The 19,101-nt window shown below is 47.4% G+C and overlaps 1 protein-coding gene across 1 annotated transcript; it reads right to left on the reverse strand.

Moving 5' to 3' along the window:
• Positions 1 to 1,591: 1,591 nt before the first annotated feature.
• LOC134341309 (serine-rich adhesin for platelets-like) lies at positions 1,592 to 18,368 on the reverse strand. Its single transcript, XM_063039192.1, has 18 exons — positions 18,162 to 18,368; positions 15,758 to 16,110; positions 15,341 to 15,374; positions 14,468 to 14,616; positions 13,082 to 13,506; positions 11,608 to 11,737; positions 7,974 to 8,206; positions 7,682 to 7,826; positions 6,616 to 6,742; positions 6,477 to 6,574; positions 6,205 to 6,317; positions 4,963 to 4,994; positions 4,803 to 4,824; positions 3,974 to 4,126; positions 3,740 to 3,798; positions 3,409 to 3,621; positions 3,173 to 3,242; positions 1,592 to 1,749 (listed from the first exon to the last, which is right to left on the reverse strand). Exons 1-18 carry the CDS (start codon positions 18,366 to 18,368, stop codon positions 1,592 to 1,594), a joined length of 2,721 nt encoding a protein of 906 aa, XP_062895262.1.
• Between the last annotated feature and the right edge of the window lie 733 nt (positions 18,369 to 19,101).

Genomic DNA, 19,101 nt, shown 5'->3' on the forward strand with positions numbered 1-19,101 from the left:
CTTCGATTTCGACTACGACTTCGACTTCGAGTTCGCCTTGGAGTTCGACTTCGAGTTCGACTTCGAGTTGGAGTTCGACTTCGAGTTTCACTTCGAATTCGACTTCGAGTTCGACTGCGATGCGAATATGCGGTCACTGGGCCCAATATCCCTCTAGTGTTTGTGGATCTCGTACTGGAGATGCAGTATCAGGTTACCCTGCCACTTTGTTTTTGGCTCACGTCATCATCATCTCGGTCCTCGTATTTGGGTTAGGGTCTTCGAGTTCCAGTTTGACTTCGATTTCGAGTTCGAGTTCGACTTCGACTCGAGTTCCACTTCGAGTTGGAGTTCGACTTCGACTTCGACTTCGAGTTCGCCTTCGAGTTCTGCATCGAGTTGGAGATTGAGTTCGACGTCGATGCGGGTATGCGGGCAGTGGGCAAAATATTCTTCTAGTGTTTGTGCATATCGTAGTGGAGATGCAGTATCACTTTATCCTGCCTCTTTGTATTTGGCCCACGTCATCATCATCTCGGTCCTCGCATTAGGGTTAGGGGCTTCGAGTTCGACTTCGAGTTCGTCTTGGAGTTGGAGTTGGTGTTCGACTTCGAGTTCGACCTCGAATTCGCCTTTGATTTGAAGGTTCGAGTTCGAGTTGGTGTTCGAATTCGAGTTCGAGTTCGAGTTCGAGTTCGAGTTCGATTTCGACTTCGAGTTCGAGTTCGACTTCGAGTTGGAGTTCGACTTCGAGTTTGAATTCGAGTTAGACTTCGAGTTTCTCTTCGAATTCGACTTCGAGTTCGACTGCGATGCGAATATGCGGGCAGTGGGCAAAATATCCCTCTAGTGTTTGTGGATCTCGTACTGGAGATGCAGTATCACTTTACCCCGCCACTTTGTTTTTGGCCCACGTCATCATCATCTCGGTCCTCACGTTAGGGTTAGGGTCTTCGAGTTCGACTTCGAATTGGACTTTGAGTTCGAGTTCGACTTCGACTACGATTTCGAGTTGTAGTTCGATCTCGAATTCGACTTCGCGTTCGACTTCGTGTTCGAGTTCGACTTCGATTTCGACTTCGAGTTCGACTTCGAATTTGATTTCGACTTCGACTTGTTTTTGGCCCACGTCATTATCATCTGGATCTCGAAATCGAACTCGAACTTGAAGTCGAACACGAAGACCCTAACCCAAATGTGAGGACCGAGATGATGATGAAGTTGGCGAAAAACAAAGTGGCAAGGTTAAGTGATACTGCATCTCCAGTACGAGATCCACAAACACTAGAGGGATATTTTGCCTTCTGACCGCATATTCGCATCGCAGTCGAACTCGAACTCGAGGTCCAACATGAACTGGAAATCCAAGTCGAATTCGAACTTGAAGCCGAACTCGAGGTCGAAATCGAACTCGAACTCGAATTCGAACACCAGCTCGAACTCGAACTCCATCTCAAAGGCGAATTCTAAGTCGAACTCGAAGTCGAACAGCAACTCCAATTCGAAGACGAACAGGAAGTCGAACTCGAAGTCCCCCAACACTAATGCGAGGACCGAGCTGATGACGACGTGGGCCAAATACAAAGTGGCAGGATAAAGTGATATTGCATCTTCAGTAGGATATGCACAAACACGAGAAGAATATTTTGCCTACTGCCCGCATACCCCCATCGACGTCGAACTTGATCTCGAACTCGAAGTCGAACTCAAAGTCGAGCTGGAAGCCGAACTCGAAGTCGAACTCGAAGTCGAACTCGAAATCGAAATCAACTCGAAGTGGAAATCGAAGTCGAAATCAATCTCGAAATCGAACTAGAACTCGAAGTCGAACTCGAAGTCAAACACCAACTCCAACTCCAAGACCAACTCGAGGTCGAACTCGAAATCGAAATCGAAATCGAACTCGAAGTCGAAGTCGAAATCGATCTCGAAATCGAACTAGAACTCGAAGTCGAACACCAACTCCAACTCCAAGACCAACTCGAAGTCGAACTCGAAGCCCCTAACCCTAATGCGAGGACCGAGATGATGACGACGTGGGCCAAATACAAAGTGGCAGGATAAAGTGATACTGCATCTCCAGTAGGATATGCACAAACACTAGAAGAATATTTTGCCCACTGCCCGCATACCCGCATCGAAGTCGAAGTCGAACTCCAACTCGAAGTCGAACTCGAACTCGAACTCGAAATCGAAGTCAAACTCGAACTCGAAGACCCTAACCCGAATGCGAGGAACGAGATGATGATGATGACGTTGGCCAAAAACAAAGTGGCAGGGTAAAGTCATACTGCATCTCCAGTACGAGATCCACAAACACTAGAGGGATATTTTGCCCACTGACCGCATATTCGTAACGCAGTCGAACTCGAAGTCGAATTCGAAGTCAAACTCGATGTCGAAATTCTAGTCGACCTCGATTTCGAACTCGAACTCCAAGACGAAGTCGAAATCGACGTCGAATTCGAGTTCGAACCAGAAATCGAAATCGTAGTCGAAGTCGAACTCGAACTCGAACTCAAAGTCCAATTCGAAGTCGAACTCGAAGACCCTAACCCTAATGCGAGGACCGAGATGATGATGACGTGGGCCAAAAACAAAGTGGTAGGGTAAAGTGATACTGCATCTCCAGTAGGATATGCACAAACACCAGAAGAATATTTTGCCCACTGTCCGCATAGTCGCATCGACGTCGAACTCGAAGTCGAAATCGAAGTCGAACTCGAAAACGATCTCCAACTAGATCTCCAACTCCAACTCGAAGTCGAATTCGAAGTCCAACTAGAAGTCGAACTCGAACTCGAACTCGAAGTCGAAGTCGAAATCGAAGTTGAACTCGAAGTCGAACTAGAACTCGAAATCGAAGTCGAAGTCGAACTCGAACTGGAACTAAAAGTCCAATTCGAAGTCGAACTCGAAGACCCTAAACCTAATGCGAGGACTTGGATGATGATGACGTGGGCCAAAAACAAAGTGGCAGGGTAAAGTGATACTGCGTCTCCAGTACGGGATCCACAAACACTGGAGAGATATTTTGCCCACTGCCCGCATAGTCGCAACGTCCAACTCGAAGTCGAAATCAAAGACGAAATCGAAGTCGAACTCGAACTCGATCTCGAACTCGATCTCCAACTCCAACTCGAAGTGGAATTCGAAGTCGAACTCGAAGTCGAAATCGAACTCGAAGTCGAACACGACGTCGAATTCGAGTTCGAACCAGAAATCGAAATCGTAGTCGAAGTCGAACTCGAACTCGAACTCGAACTCGAACTCGAACTCAAAGTCCAATTCGAAGTCGAACTCGAAGACCCTAACCCTAATGCGAGGACCGAGATGATGATGACGTGGGCCAAAAACAAAGTGGTAGGGTAAAGTTTTACTGCATCTCCGGTAGGATATGCACAAACACCAGAAGAATATTTTGCCCACTGCCCGCATAGTCGCATCGACGTCGAACTCGAAGTCGAAATCGAAGTCGAACTCGAAAACGATCTCCAACTCGATCTCCATCTCCAACTCGAAGTCGAATTCGATGTCCAAGTAGCAGACGAACTCGAACTCGAAGTTGAACTCGAAGTCGAACTCGCGGTCGAACTCGAACACGAAGTCGAACGCGAAGTCGAATTCGAGATCGAACTGGAACTGAAAGTCCAATTCGATGTCGAACTCGAAGACCCTAACCCTAATGCGAGGACCTAGATGATGATGACGTGGGCCAAAAGCAAAGTGGCAGGGTAAAGTGATACTGCGTCTCCAGTACGGGATTCACAAACACAAGAGAGATATTTTGCTCACTGCCCGCATAGTCGCATCGTCCAACTCGAAGTCGAAATGAAAGACGAAATCGAAGTCGAACTCGAACTCGATCTCCAACTCCAACTCGAAGTGGAATTCGAAGTCCAACTAGAAGACGAACTCGAACTCTAACACGATCTCGAACTCGATCTCCAACTCTAACTGAAAGTCGAATTCCAAGTCCAGCTAGAAGACGAACTCGAACTCGAACTCGAACTCGAAGTCGAACTCGAACTCGAAGTCGAAGTCGAAATCGAAGTTGAACTCGAAGTCGAATTAAAGATCGAACTAGAACTCGAAATCGAACTCGAACTCGAGCTCGAAGTCGAAGTCGAAGTCGAACTCGAAGACCCTAACCCTAATGCGAGGACCTAGATGATGATGACGTGGGCCAAAACAAAGCGGCAGGGTAAAGTGATACTGCGCCTCCGATACAAGATCCACAAACACTAGAGGGATGTTTTGGCAACTGCCCGCATATTCGCATCAATTCGAACTCGGTCGAAATCGAAGTCGAAATCGAAGTCGAACTCGAACTCGATCTCGAACTCGATCTCCAACTCCAACTCGAAGTGGAATTCGAAGTCGAATTCGAAGTCGAACTCGAAGTCGAACACGAAGTCGAACACGAAGTCAAATTCGAGTTCGACCCAGAAATCGAAATCGTAGTCGAAGTCGAACTCGAACTCGAACTCGAACTCAAAGTCCAATTCGAAGTCGAACTCGAAGACCTTAACCATAATGCGAGGACCGAGGTGATGATGACCTGTTCCAAAAACAAAGTGGCAGGGTAAAGTTTTTCTGCATCTCCGATACGAGATCCACAAACACTAGAGGGATATTTTGGCCAATGCCCGCATATTCGCATCGAGTCCAACTCGAAGTCGGAATCAAGGTCGAAATCGAAGTCGAACTCGAACTCAATCTCGAACTCGATCTCCAACTCTAACTCGAAGTCGAATTCGAAGTCCAACTAGAAGACGAACTCGAACTCGAACTCGAACTCAGAGTGGAACTCGAACTCGAACTCGAACTCGAGCTCGAAGTCGAAGTCGAAGTCGAACTCGAAGACCCTAACCCTAATGCGAGGACCTAGATGGTGATGACGTGGGCCAAAAACAAAGTGGCAGTGTAAAGTGATACTGCGTCTCCGATACGAGATCCACAAACACTAGAGGGATATTTTACCCACTGCCCGCATATTCGCATCAATTCGAACTCTGTCGAAATCGAAGTCGAATTCGATCTCGAACTCGATCTCCATCTCCAACTCGAAGTCGAATTCACTATGTCCAAGTAGAAGTCGAATTCGAGGTCGAACGAGAACTCGAAATATAAGTCGAAGTCGAACTCGAACTCGAACTCAAAGTTCAATTCGAAGTCGAACTCGAAGACACTAACCCTAATGTGAGTACCGAGATGATGATGACGTGGGCCAAAAACAAAGTGGCAGGGTAAAGTGATACTGCATCTCCAGTACGAGATCCACAAACAAAAGAAGGATATTTTACCCACTGCCCGCATATTCGCATCAAGTGGAACTCAGTCGAAATCGAAGTCGAACTCGAAATCGATCTCGAACTCGATCTCCATCTCCAACTCGAAGTCGAATTCGATGTCCAAGTAGAAGACGAACTCGAACTCGAAGTTGAACTCGAAGTCGAACTCTCGGTCGAACTCGAAGTCGAAGTCGAAATCGAAGTTGAACTCGAAATAGAAGTCGAAGTCGAACTCGAACTCGAACTCAAAGTCCAATTCGAAGTCGAACTCGAAGACCCTAACCCTAATGCGAGGACCTAGATGATGATGACGTGGGCCAAAAACAAAGTGGCAGGGTAAAGTGATACTGCATCTCCAGTACGAGATCCACAAACACTAGAGGGATATTTTGCCCACTGCCCGCATATTCGCATCAAGTCGAACTCGAAGTCGAAATCGAAGTCGAACTCGAACTCCAACTCCAACTCGAAGCCGAACTTGAAGCCGAACTCGAAATCGAGCTCCAAATCGAACTCCAACTCGAAGCCGAACTGGAAGTCGAACTCGAACTCGAACTCGAACTCGAACTCAAAGTCGAACACGAAGTCGAACACGAAGTCGAATTCGAGTTCGAACCAGAAATCGAAATCGTAGTCGAAGTCGAACTCGAACTCAAAGTCCAATTCGAAGTCGAACTCGAAGACCCTAACCCTAATGCGAGGACCGAGGGGATGATGACGTGTTCCAAAAACAAAGTGGCAGGGTAAAGTGATACTGCGTCTCCGATACGAGATCCACAAACACTAGAGGGATATTTTACCCACTGCCCGCATATCCGCATCAATTCGAACTCGGTCGAAATCGAAGTCGAACTCGAATTCGATCTCGAACTCGATCTCCATCTCCAACTCGAAGTCGAATTCGATGTCCAAGTAGAAGACGAACACGAACTCGAAGTTGAATTGGAAGTCGAACTCGCGGTCGAACTCGAACACGAAGTCGAACGCGAAGTCGAATTCGAGATCGAACTAGAACTCGAAATAGAAGTCGAAGTCGAACTCGAACTCGAACTCAAAGTTCAATTCGAAATCGAGCTCGAAGACCCTAACCCTAATGAGAGGACCGAGATAATGATGACGTGGGCCAAAAACAAAGTGGCAGGGTAAAGTGATACTGCATCTCCAGTACGAGATCCACAAACAAAAGAGGGATATTTTACCCACTGCCCGCATATTCGCATCAAGTCGAACTCGAAGTCGAAATCAAGGTCGAAATCGAAGTCAAACTCGAACTCGATCTCGAACTGGATCTCCAACTCTGACTCGAAGTCGAATTCGAAGTCCAACTAGAAGACGAACTCGAACTCGAACACGAACTCGAAGTCGAACTCGAACTTGAAGTCGAAGTCGAAATCGAAGTTGAACTCGAGGTCGAATTCGAGTTCGAAATAGAACTCGAAATCGAAGTCGAAGTCGAACTCGAACTAGAACTCAAAGTCCAATTCGAAGTCGAACTCGAAGACCCTAACCCTAATGCGAGGACCTAGATGATGATGACGTGGGCCAAAAACAAAGTGGCAGGGTAAAGTGATACTGCGTCTCCAGTGGATTCACAAACACAAGAGAGATATTTTGCCCACTGCCCGCATAGTCGCATCGTCCAACTCGAAGTCGAAATCAAAGACGAAATCGAAGTCGAACTCGAACTCGATCTCGAACTCGATCTCCAACTCTAACTCGAAGTCGAATTCGAAGTCCAACTAGAAGACGAACTCGAACTCGAACTCGAACTCAGAGTGGAACTCGAACTCGAACTCGAACTCGAGCTCGAAGTCGAAGTCGAAGTCGAACTCGAAGACCCTAACCCTAATGCGAGGACCTAGATGATGATGACGTGGGCCAAAAACAAAGTGGCAGGGTAAAGTGATACTGCATCTCCAGTACGAGATCCACAAACACTAGAGGGATATTTTACCCACTGCCCGCATATTCGCATCAATTCGAACTCTGTCGAAATCGAAGTCGAATTCGATCTCGAACTCGATCTCCATCTCCAACTCGAAGTCGAATTCGATGTCCAAGTAGAAGTCGAATTCGAGGTCGAACGAGAACTCGAAATATAAGTCGAAGTCGAACTCGAACTCGAACTCGAACTCCAACTCCAAGACGAACTCGAAGTCGAACTCGAAGACCCTAACCCTAATGCGAGGACCGAGATGATGATGACGTGGGCCAAAAACAAAGTGGCAGGGTAAAGTGATACTGCATCTCCAGTACGAGATCCACAAACACGAGAGGGATATTTTGCCCACTGCCCGCATATTAGCATCAATTCGAACTCGGTCGAAATCGAAGTCGAACTCGAATTCGATCTCGAACTCGATCTCCATCTCCAACTCGAAGTCGAATTCGATGTCCAAGTAGAAGACGAACTCGAACTCGAAGTTGAACTCGAAGTCGAACTCTCGGTCGAACTCGAAGTCGAAGTCGAAATCGAAGTTGAACTCGAAATAGAAGTCGAAGTCGAACTCGAACTCGAACTCAAAGTCCAACTCGAAGTCGAACTCGAAGACCCTAACCCTAATGCGAGGACCGAGATGATGATGACGTGGGCCAAAAACAAAGTGGCAGGGTAAAGTGATACTGCATCTCCAGTAGGATATCCACAAACACCAGAGGAATATTTTGCCCACTGCCCGCATACTCTCATGGAAGTCGAACTCGATCTCGAACTCGAAGTCGAACTCGAAGCCGAACTCGTAGCCGAACTCGAAGTCGAATTCGAAGTCGAACTCGAAGTGGAACTCGAACTCGAAATCGAAGTCGAACTCGATCTCGAATTCGAAGTCCCACTCGTAGTCGAACTCCAACTCGAAATGGAACTCGAATTCGAAGTCGAACTCCAACTCGAAGTGGAACTCGAAGTCGAACTCGAAGTCGAACTCGAAGTCGAAGTCGAACTCGAACTCGATCTTCGAAGTCGAACTCGATCTCGAATTCGAACTCGAACTCGAAATCGAATTCGAAGTCGCACTCGTAGTCGAACTCCAATTCGAAGTGGAACTCGATCTCGAAATCGAACTCGAACTCGAACTCGAAGACCCTAACCCAAATGCGAGGACCGAGATGATGATGACGTGGGCCAAAAACAAAGTGGCAGGGTAAAGTGATACTGCATCTCCAGTACGAAATCCACAAACACTAGAGGGATGTTTTGTCCACTGACCGCATATTCGCATCGCAGTCGAACTCGAAGTCGAATTCGAAGTCGAACTCCAACTCGAAGTCGGAATCGAACTCGGAATCCAAGTAGAACTCGATCTTCAAATTGAACTCGAACTCGAACTCGAATTCGAACACCAACTCGAAATCGAACTCGAACTCGATCTCAAAGGCGAATTCGAAGTCGAACTCGAAGTCGAACACCAACTCCAACTCAAATGGAACTCGAACTCGAACTCGAAATCGAAATCGAAGTCGAACTCGTAGTCGAACTCCAACTCGAAATGGAACTCGAAGTCGAAGTCGAACTTGAAATCGAAATCGAAGTCGAACTCGATCTCGAAATCGAATTTGAACTCGAACTCGAAGACCCTAACCCTAATGCGAGGACCGAGATGATGATGACGTGGGCCAAAAACAAAGTGGCAGGGTAAAGTGATACTGCATCTCCAGTACGAGATCCACAAACACGAGAGGGATATTTTGTTCACTGTCCGCATATTCGCATCGCAGTCGAACTCGAAGTCGAATTCGAAGTCGAACTCGAAGTCGAATTCAAAGTCGACCTCGAAGTCGAACTCCAACTCGAAGTCGAAATCGAACTCGAAATCAAAGTAGAACTCGATCTTCAAATCGAACTCGAACTCGAACTCGAATTCGAACACCAACTCGAACTCGAACTGCATCTCAAAAGCGAATTCGAAGTCGAACTCGAAGTCGAACACCAACTCCAACTCGAAGACGAACTCGAAGTCGAACTCGAAGCCCCCAACCCTAATGCGAGGACCGAGATGATGATGACGTGGGCCAAAAACAAAGTGGCAGGGTAAAGTGATACTGCATCTCCAGTACGAAATCCACAAACACGAGAGGGATGTTTTGTCCACTGACCGCATATTCGCATCGCAGTCGAACTCGAAGTCGAATTCGAAGTCGAACTCCAACTCGAAGTCGGAATCGAACTCGGAATCCAAGTAGAACTCGATCTTCAAATCGAACTCGAACTCGAACTCGAATTCGAACACCAACTCGAAATCGAACTCGAACTCGATCTCAAAGGCGAATTCGAAGTCGAACTCGAAGTCGAACACCAACTCCAACTCGAAGTCGAACTCGAACTCGATCTCAAAGGCGAATTCGAAGTCGCACTCGTAGTCGAACTCCAACTCGAAATGGAACTCGAAGTCGAAGTCGAACTTGAAATCGAAATCGAAGTCGAACTCGATCTCGAAATCGAATTTGAACTCGAATTCGAAGACCCTAACCCAAATGCGAGGACCGAGATGATGATGACGTGGGCCAAAAACAAAGTGGCAGGGTAAAGTGATACTGCATCTCCAGTACGAAATCCACAAACACGAGAGGGATGTTTTGTCCACTGACCGCATATTCGCATCGCAGTCGAACTCGAAGTCGAACTCCAACTCGAAGTCGAAATCGAACTCGAAATCAAAGTAGAACTCGATCTTCAAATCGAACTCGAATTCGAACACCAACTCGAACTCGAACTCGAACTGCATCTCAAAAGCGAATTCGAAGTCGAACTCGAAGTCGAACACCAACTCCAACTCGAAGTCGAACTCGAAGTCCCCAACCCTAATGCGAGGACCGAGATGATGATGACGTGGGCCAAATACAAAGTGGCAGAGTAAAGGGATCCTGCATCTCCAGTAGGATATCCACAAACACCAGAGGAATATTTTGCCCACTGCCCGCATACTCTCATGGAAGTCGAACTCGATCTCGAACTCGAAGTCGAACTCGAAGCCGAACTCGTAGCCGAACTCGAAGTCGAATTCGAAGTCGAACTCGAAGTGGAACTCGAAATGGAACTCGAACTCGAAATCGAAGTCGAACTCGATCTCGAATTCGAAGTCCCACTCGTAGTCGAACTCCAACTCAAAGTGGAACTCGAAGTCGAACTCGAAGTCGAACTCGAAGTCGAAGTCGAACTCGAACTCGAAATCGAAGTCGAACTCGATCTCGAATTCGAACTCGAACTCGAAATCGAATTCGAAGTCGCACTCGTAGTCGAACTCCAATTCGAAGTGGAACTCGATCTCGAAATCGAACTCGAACTCGAACTCGAAGACCCTAACCCAAATGCGAGGACCGAGATGATGATGACGTGGGCCAAAAATAAAGTGGCAGGGTAAAGTGATACTGCATCTCCAGTACGAAATCCACAAACACTAGAGGGATGTTTTGTCCACTGACCGCATATTCGCATCGCAGTCGAACTCGAAGTCGAATTCGAAGTCGAACTCCAACTCGAAGTCGGAATCGAACTCGGAATCCAAGTAGAACTCGATCTTCAAATCGAACTCGAACTCGAACTCGAATTCGAACACCAACTCGAAATCGAACTCGAACTCGATCTCAAAGGCGAATTCGAAGTCGAACTCGAAGTCGAACACCAACTCCAACTCGAAGTCGAACTCGAACTCGAAATCGAATTCGAAGTCGCACTCGTAGTCGAACTCCAACTCGAAATGGAACTCGAAGTCGAAGTCGAACTTGAAATCGAAATCGAAGTCGAACTCGATCTCGAAATCGAATTTGAACTCGAATTCGAAGACCCTAACCCAAATGCGAGGACCGAGATGATGATGACGTGGGCCAAAAATAACGTGGCAGGTAAAGTGATACTGCATCTCCAGTACGAGATCCACAAACACGAGAGGGATGTTTTGTCCACTGTCCGCATATTCGCATCGCAGTCGAACTCGAAGTCGAATTCGAAGTCGAACTCGAAGTCGAATTCAAAGTCGACCTCGAAGTCGAACTCCAACTCGAAGTCGAAATCGAACTCGAAATCAAAGTAGAACTCGATCTTCAAATCGAACTCGAACTCGAACTCGAATTCGAACACCAACTCGAACTCGAACTCGAACTGCATCTCAAAAGCGAATTCGAAGTCGAACTCGAAGTCGAACACCAACTCCAACTCGAAGACGAACTCGAAGTCGAACTCGAAGCCCCCAACCCTAATGCGAGGACCGAGATGATGATGACGTGGGCCAAATACAAAGTGGCAGATTAAAGGGATACTGCATCTCCAGTAGGATATCCACAAACACCAGAGGAATATTTTGCCCACTGCCCGCATACTCGTATGGAAGTCGAACTCGATCTCGAACTCGAAGTCGAACTCGAAGCCGAACTCGTAGCCGAACTCGAAGTCGAATTCGAAGTCGAACTCGAAGTGGAACTCGAAGTGCAACTCGAAGTCGAAATCGAACTCGAACTCGAACTCGAAGACCCTAACCCAAATGCGAGGACCGAGATGATGATGACGTGGGCCAAAAACAAAGTGGCAGGGTAAAGTGATACTGCATCTCCAGTACGAAATCCACAAACACGAGAGGGATGTTTTGTCCACTGACCGCATATTCGCATCGCAGTCGAACTGGAAGTCGAACTTCAACTCGAAGTCGAAATCGAACTCGAAATCAAAGTAGAACTCGATCTTCAAATCGAACTCGAACTCGAATTCGAACACCAACTCGAACTCGAACTCGAACTGCATCTCAAAAGCGAATTCGAAGTCGAACTCGAAGTCGAACACCAACTCCAACTCGAAGTCGAACTCGAAGTCCCCAAATCTAATGCGAGGACCGAGATGATGATGACGTGGGCCAAATACAAAGTGGCAGAGTAAAGGGATCCTGCATCTCCAGTAGGATATCCACAAACACCAGAGGAATATTTTGCCCACTGCCCGCATACTCTCATGGAAGTCGAACTCGATCTCGAATTCGAAGTCCCACTCGTAGTCGAACTCCAACTCGAAATGGAACTCGAATTCGAAGTCGAACTCCAACTCGAAGTGGAACTCGAATTGGAAGTCGAACTCGAAATCGAAGTCGAACTCGATCTCGAATTCGAAGTCCCACTCGTAGTCGAACTCCAACTCAAAGTGGAACTCGAAGTCGAACTCGAAGTCGAAGTCGAACTCGATCTCGAATTCGAACTCGAACTCGAAATCGAATTCGAAGTCGCACTCGTAGTCGAACTCCAATTCGAACTCGATCTCGAAATCGAACTCGAACTCGAACTCGAAGACCCTAACCCAAATGCGAGGACCGAGATGATGATGACGTGGGCCAAAAATAAAGTGGCAGGGTAAAGTGATACTGCATCTCCAGTACGAAATCCACAAACACTAGAGGGATGTTTTGTCCACTGACCGCATATTCGCATCATGTGGAACTCAGTCGAAATCGAAGTCGAACTCGAAATCGATCTCGAACTCGATCTCCATCTCCAATTCGAAGTCGGAATCGAACTCGAATTCGAACACCAACTCGAACTCGAACTCGAACTGCATCTCCAAAGCGAATTCCAAGTCGAACTCGAAGTCGAACACCAACTCCAACTCGAAGACGAACTCGAAGTCGAACTCGAAGTCGAACACCAACTCCAACTCGAAGACGAACTCGAAGTCGAACTCGAAGCCCCCAACCCTAATGCGAGGACCGAGAAGATGATGACGTGGGCCAAATACAAAGTGGCAGAGTAAAGGGATACTGCATCTCCAGTAGGATATCCACAAACACCAGAGGAATATTTTGCCCACTGCCCGCATACTCGCATGGAAGTCGAACTCGATCTCGAACTCGAAGTCGAACTCGAAGCCGAACTCGTAGCCGAACTCGAAGTCGAATTCGAAGTCGAACTCGAAGTGGAACTCGAAGTGGAACTCGAACTCGAAATCGAAGTCGAACTCGATCTCGAATTCGAAGTCCCACTCGTAGTCGAACTCCAACTCGAAATGGAACTCGAATTCGAAGTCGAACTCCAACTCGAAGTGGAACTCGAATTGGAAGTCGAACTTGAAATCGAAGTCGAACTCGATCTCGAATTCGAAGTCCCACTCGTAGTCGAACTCCAACTCAAAGTGGAACTCGAAGTCGAACTCGAAGTCGAACTCGAAGTCGAAGTCGAACTCGAACTCGAAATCGAAGTCGAACTCGATCTCGAATTCGAACTCGAACTCGAAATCGAATTCGAAGTCGCACTCGTAGTCGAACTCCAATTCGAAGTGGAACTCGATCTCGAAATCGAACTCGAACTCGAACTCGAAGACCCTAACCCAAATGCGAGGACCGAGATGATGATGACGTGGGCCAAAAATAAAGTGGCAGGGTAAAGTGATACTGCATCTCCAGTACGAGATCCACAAACACTAGAGGGATATTTTGTCCACTGACCGCATATTCGCATCGCAGTCGAACTCGAAGTCGAATTCGAAGTCGAACTCGAAGTCGAATTCAAAGTCGACCTCGAAGTCGAACTCCAACTCGAAGTCGAAATCGAACTCGAAATCAAAGTAGAACTCGATCTTCAAATCGAACTCGAACTCGAACTCGAATTCGAACACCAACTCGAACTCGAACTCGAACTGCATCTCAAAAGCGAATTCGAAGTCGAACTCGAAGTCGAACACCAACTCCAACTCGAAGACGAACTCGAAGTCGAACTCGAAGCCCCCAACCCTAATGCGAGGACCGAGATGATGATGACGTGGGCCAAAAACAAAGTGGCAGGGTAAAGTGATACTGCATCTCCAGTACGAAATCCACAAACACGAGAGGGATGTTTTGTCCACTGACCGCATATTCGCATCGCAGTCGAACTCGAAGTCGAACTCCAACTCGAAGTCGAAATCGAACTCGAAATCAAAGTAGAACTCGATCTTCAAATCGAACTCGAACTCGAACTCGAATTCGAACACCAACTCGAACTCGAACTCGAACTGCATCTCAAAAGCGAATTCGAAGTCGAACTCGAAGTCGAACACCAACTCCAACTCGAAGTCGAACTCGAAGTCCCCAACCCTAATGCGAGGACCGAGATGATGATGACGTGGGCCAAATACAAAGTGGCAGAGTAAAGGGATCCTGCATCTCCAGTAGGATATCCACAAACACCAGAGGAATATTTTGCCCACTGCCCGCATACTCTCATGGAAGTCGAACTCGATCTCGAACTCGAAGTCGAACTGGAAGCCGAACTCGTAGCCGAACTCGAAGTCGAATTCGAAGTCGAACTCGAAGTGGAACTCGAAGTGGAACTCGAACTCGAAATCGAAGTCGAACTCGATCTCGAATTCGAAGTCCCACTCGTAGTCGAACTCCAACTCGAAATGGAACTCGAATTCGAAGTCGAACTCCAACTCGAAGTGGAACTCGAATTGGAAGTCGAACTCGAAATCGAAGTCGAACTCGATCTCGAATTCGAAGTCCCACTCGTAGTCGAACTCCAACTCAAAGTGGAACTCGAAGTCGAACTCGAAGTCGAACTCGAAGTCGAAGTCGAACTCGAACTCGAAATCGAAGTCGAACTCGATCTCGAATTCGAACTCGAACTCGAAATCGAATTCGAAGTCGCACTCGTAGTCGAACTCCAATTCGAAGTGGAACTCGATCTCGAAATCGAACTCGAACTCGAACTCGAAGACCCTAACCCAAATGCGAGGACCGAGATGATGATGACGTGGGCCAAAAATAAAGTGGCAGGGTAAAGTGATACTGCATCTCCAGTACGAAATCCACAAACACTAGAGGGATGTTTTGTCCACTGACCGCATATTCGCATCGCAGTCGAACTCGAAGTCGAATTCGAAGTCGAACTCCAACTCGAAGTCGGAATCGAACTCGAATTCGAACACCAACTCGAACTCGAACTCGAACTGCATCTCAAAAGCGAATTCCAAGTCGAACTCGAAGTCGAACACCAACTCCAACTCGAAGACGAACTCGAAGTCGAACTCGAAGCCCCTAACCCAAATGCGAGGACCGAGATGATGATGACGTGGGCCAAAAACAAAGTGGCAGGGTAAAGTGATACTGCATCTCCAGTACGAAATCCACAAACACGAGAGGGATGTTTTGTCCACTGACCGCATATTCGCATCGCAGTCGAACTCGAAGTCGAACTCCAACTCGAAGTCGAAATCGAACTCGAAATCAAAGTAGAACTCGATCTTCAAATCGAACTCGAACTCGAACTCGAATTCGAACACCAACTCGAACTCGAACTCGAACTGCATCTCAAAAGCGAATTCGAAGTCGAACTCGAAGTCGAACACCAACTCCAACTCGAAGTCGAACTCGAAGTCCCCAACCCTAATGCGAGGACCGAGATGATGATGACGTGGGCCAAATACAAAGTGGCAGGGTAAAGTGATACTGCATCTCCAGTAGGATATCCACAAACACCAGAGGAATATTTTGCCCACTGCCCGCATACTCTCATGGAAGTCGAACTCGATCTCGAACTCGAAGTCGAACTCGAAGCCGAACTCGTAGCCGAACTCGAAGTCGAATTCGAAGTCGAACTCGAAGTGGAACTCGAAGTGGAACTCGAACTCGAAATCGAAGTCGAACTCGATCTCGAATTCGAAGTCCCACTCGTAGTCGAACTCCAATTCGAACTGGAACTCGAAATCCAAGTCGAGCTCGATCTTCAAATCGAACTCGAACTCGAGGTCGAAATCGAACTCGAAATCCAAGTAGAACTCGATCTTCAAATCGAACCCGAACTCGAACACGAACTCGATCTCAAAGGCGAATTCGAAGTCGAACTCAAGGTCGAACACCAACTCGGAGTGGAACTCGAATTCGAACTCATACTCGAACTCGAACTCGAAATCGAAGTCGAACTGATCTCGAATTCGAACTCGAACTCGAAATCGAATTCGAAGTCGCACTCGTAGTCGAACTCGAACTCGAAATGGAACTCGAAGTCGAACTCGAACGCGAACCCCAACTCGAACTCCAACTCGAACTCGAAATCGAAATCGAAGTCGAACTCGAAGTCCAACTGAAAGACGAACTCGAAGTCGAACTCGAAGACCCTAACCCTAATGCGAGGACCGAGATGATGATGACGTGGGCCAAAAACAAAGTGGCAGGGTAAAGTGATACTGCATCTCCAGTACGAGATCCACAAACACTAGAGGGATGTTTTGTCCACTGACCGCATATTCGCATCGCAGTCGAACTCGAAGTCGAATTCGAAGTCGAACTCCAACTCGAAGTCGGAATCGAACTCGGAATCCAAGTAGAACTCGATCTTCAAATTGAAGTCGAAGTCGAAATCGAATTCGAACAGCAACTCGAACTCGAACTCGAACTCGATCTCAAAGGCGAATTCGAAGTCGAACTCGAAGTCGAACTCGAACTCCAACTCGCAGACGAACTCGAAGTCGAACTCGAAGAAACTAACCCTAATGCGAGGACCGAGATGATGATGACGTGGGCCAAAAACAAAGTGGCAGGGTAAAGTGATACTGCATCTCCAGTACGAGATCCACAAACACTAGAGGGATATTTTGCCCACTGCCCGCATACTCGCATTGACGTCGAACTCGAACTCGAAATCGAAGGCGAACTCGAAGTCCAACTCGAAGTCGAACTCGAAGTCGAATTCGAAGTCGAACTCGAAGTCGAATTCGAAGTCGAACTCGAAGTGGAACTCGAACTCGAACTCGAAGACCCTAACCCAAATGCGAGGACCGAGATGATGATGACGTGGGCCAAATATAAAGTGGCAGGGTAAAGTGATACTGCATCTCCAGTACGAGATCCACAAACACTAGAGGGATGTTTTGTCCACTGACCGCATATTCGCATCGCAGTCGAACTCGAAGTCGAAATCGAAGTCGAACTCCAACTCGAAGCTCGATCGAACTCGAACTCGAATTCGAACACCAACTCGAACTCGAACTCGAACTGCATCTCAAAAGCGAATTCCAAGTCGAACTCGAAGTCGAACACCAACTCCAACTCGAAGACGAACTCGAAGTCGAACTCGAAGCCCCTAACCCTAATGCGAGGACCGAGATGATGATGACGTGGGCCAAAAACAAAGTGGCAGGGTAAAGTGATACTGCATCTCCAGTACGAGATCCACAAACAATAGAGGGATATTTTGCCCACTGACCGCATATTCGCATCGCAGTCGAACTCGAAGTCGAACTCCAACTCGAAGTCGAAGTCGAACTCGAAATCCAAGTCGAACTCGATCTTCAAATCGAACTCGAACTCGAACTCGAATTCGAACACCAACTCGAACTCGAACTCGAACTGCATCTCAAAAGCGAATTCGAAGTCGAACTCGAAGTCGAACACCAACTCCAACTCGAAGTCGAACTCGAAGTCCCCAACCCTAATGCGAGGACCGAGATGATGATGACGTGGGCCAAAAACAAAGTGGCTGGGTAAAGTGACACTGCATCTCCAATACGAGATCCACAAACAATAGAGGGATATTTTGCCCACTGCCCGCATACTCGCATGGAAGTCGAACTCGATCTCGAACTCGAAGTCGAACTCGAAGCCGAACTCGTAGCCGAACTTGAAGTCGAACTCGAACTCGAACTCGAACTCGAAGTGGAACTCGAACTCGAAATCGAAGTCGAACTCGAAGTCGAATTCGAAGACCCTAACTCTAATGCGAGGAGCGAGATGATGATGACGTGGACTAAAAACCAGTTGCCAGGGTAAAGTGATACTGCATCTCCATTACGAGATCCACAAACACTAGAGGGATATTTTGTCCACTGCCCGCATACTCGCATTGACGTCGAACTCGAACTCGAAATCGAAGGCGAACTCGAAGTCCAACTCGAAGTCGAATTCGAAGTCGAACTCGAAGTCGAATTCGAAGTCGAACTCGAACTGAAATCGAAGTCGAACTCGATCTCGAATTCGAACTCAACTCGAAATCGAATTCGAAGTCGCACTCGTAGTCGAACTCCAATTCGAAGTGGAACTCGAAATCTAAGTCGAACGCGAACCCGAACTCGAACTCGAACTCGATCTCGAAATCGAAATCGAAGTGAAACTCAAGCTCGAAATCGAACTCGAACTCGAACTCGAAGACCATAACCCAAATGCGAGGACCGAGATGATGATGACGTGGGCCAAAAACAAAGTGGCAGGGTAAAGTGATACTGCATCTCCAGTACGAGATCCACCAACACTAGAGGGATGTTTTGTCCACTGACGACATATTCACATCGCAGTCGAACTTGAAGTCGAAATCGAACTCGAAATCCAAGTAGATCTCGATCTTCAAATCGAACCCGAACTCGAACTCGAATTCGAATTCGAACACCAACTCGAACTCGAACTCGAACTGCATCTCAAAAGCGAATTCGAAGTCGAACTCGAAGTCGAACACCAACTCCAACTCGAAGACGAACTCGAAGTCGAATTCGAAGCCCCCAACCCTAATGCGAGGACCGAGATGATGATGACGTGGGTCAAATACAAAGTGGCAGGGCAATTGGATACTGCATCTCCAGTAGGATATCCATAAACACCAGAGGAATATTTTGCCCACTGCCCGTATACTCGCATCGAAGTCGAACTCGAACTCGAACTGGAAGCCGAACTAGAAGCCAAACTCGTAGCCGAACTCGAAGTCGAATTCGAAGTCGAACTCGAAGTGGAACTCGAAGTCGAACTCGAACTCGAACTCAATCACGAATTCGAAGTCGAACTCGAAATCGAACTCGAACTCGAACTCGAACCCGAAATTGAAGTCGAACTCGATCTCGAATTCGAACTCGAACTCGAAATCGAATTCGAAGTCCCACTCGTAGTTGAACTCCAAC

The sequence above is a fragment of the Mobula hypostoma genome (assembly GCF_963921235.1).
Source record: "Mobula hypostoma chromosome 26 unlocalized genomic scaffold, sMobHyp1.1 SUPER_26_unloc_1, whole genome shotgun sequence".
NCBI lineage: Eukaryota > Metazoa > Chordata > Chondrichthyes > Myliobatiformes > Myliobatidae > Mobula > Mobula hypostoma.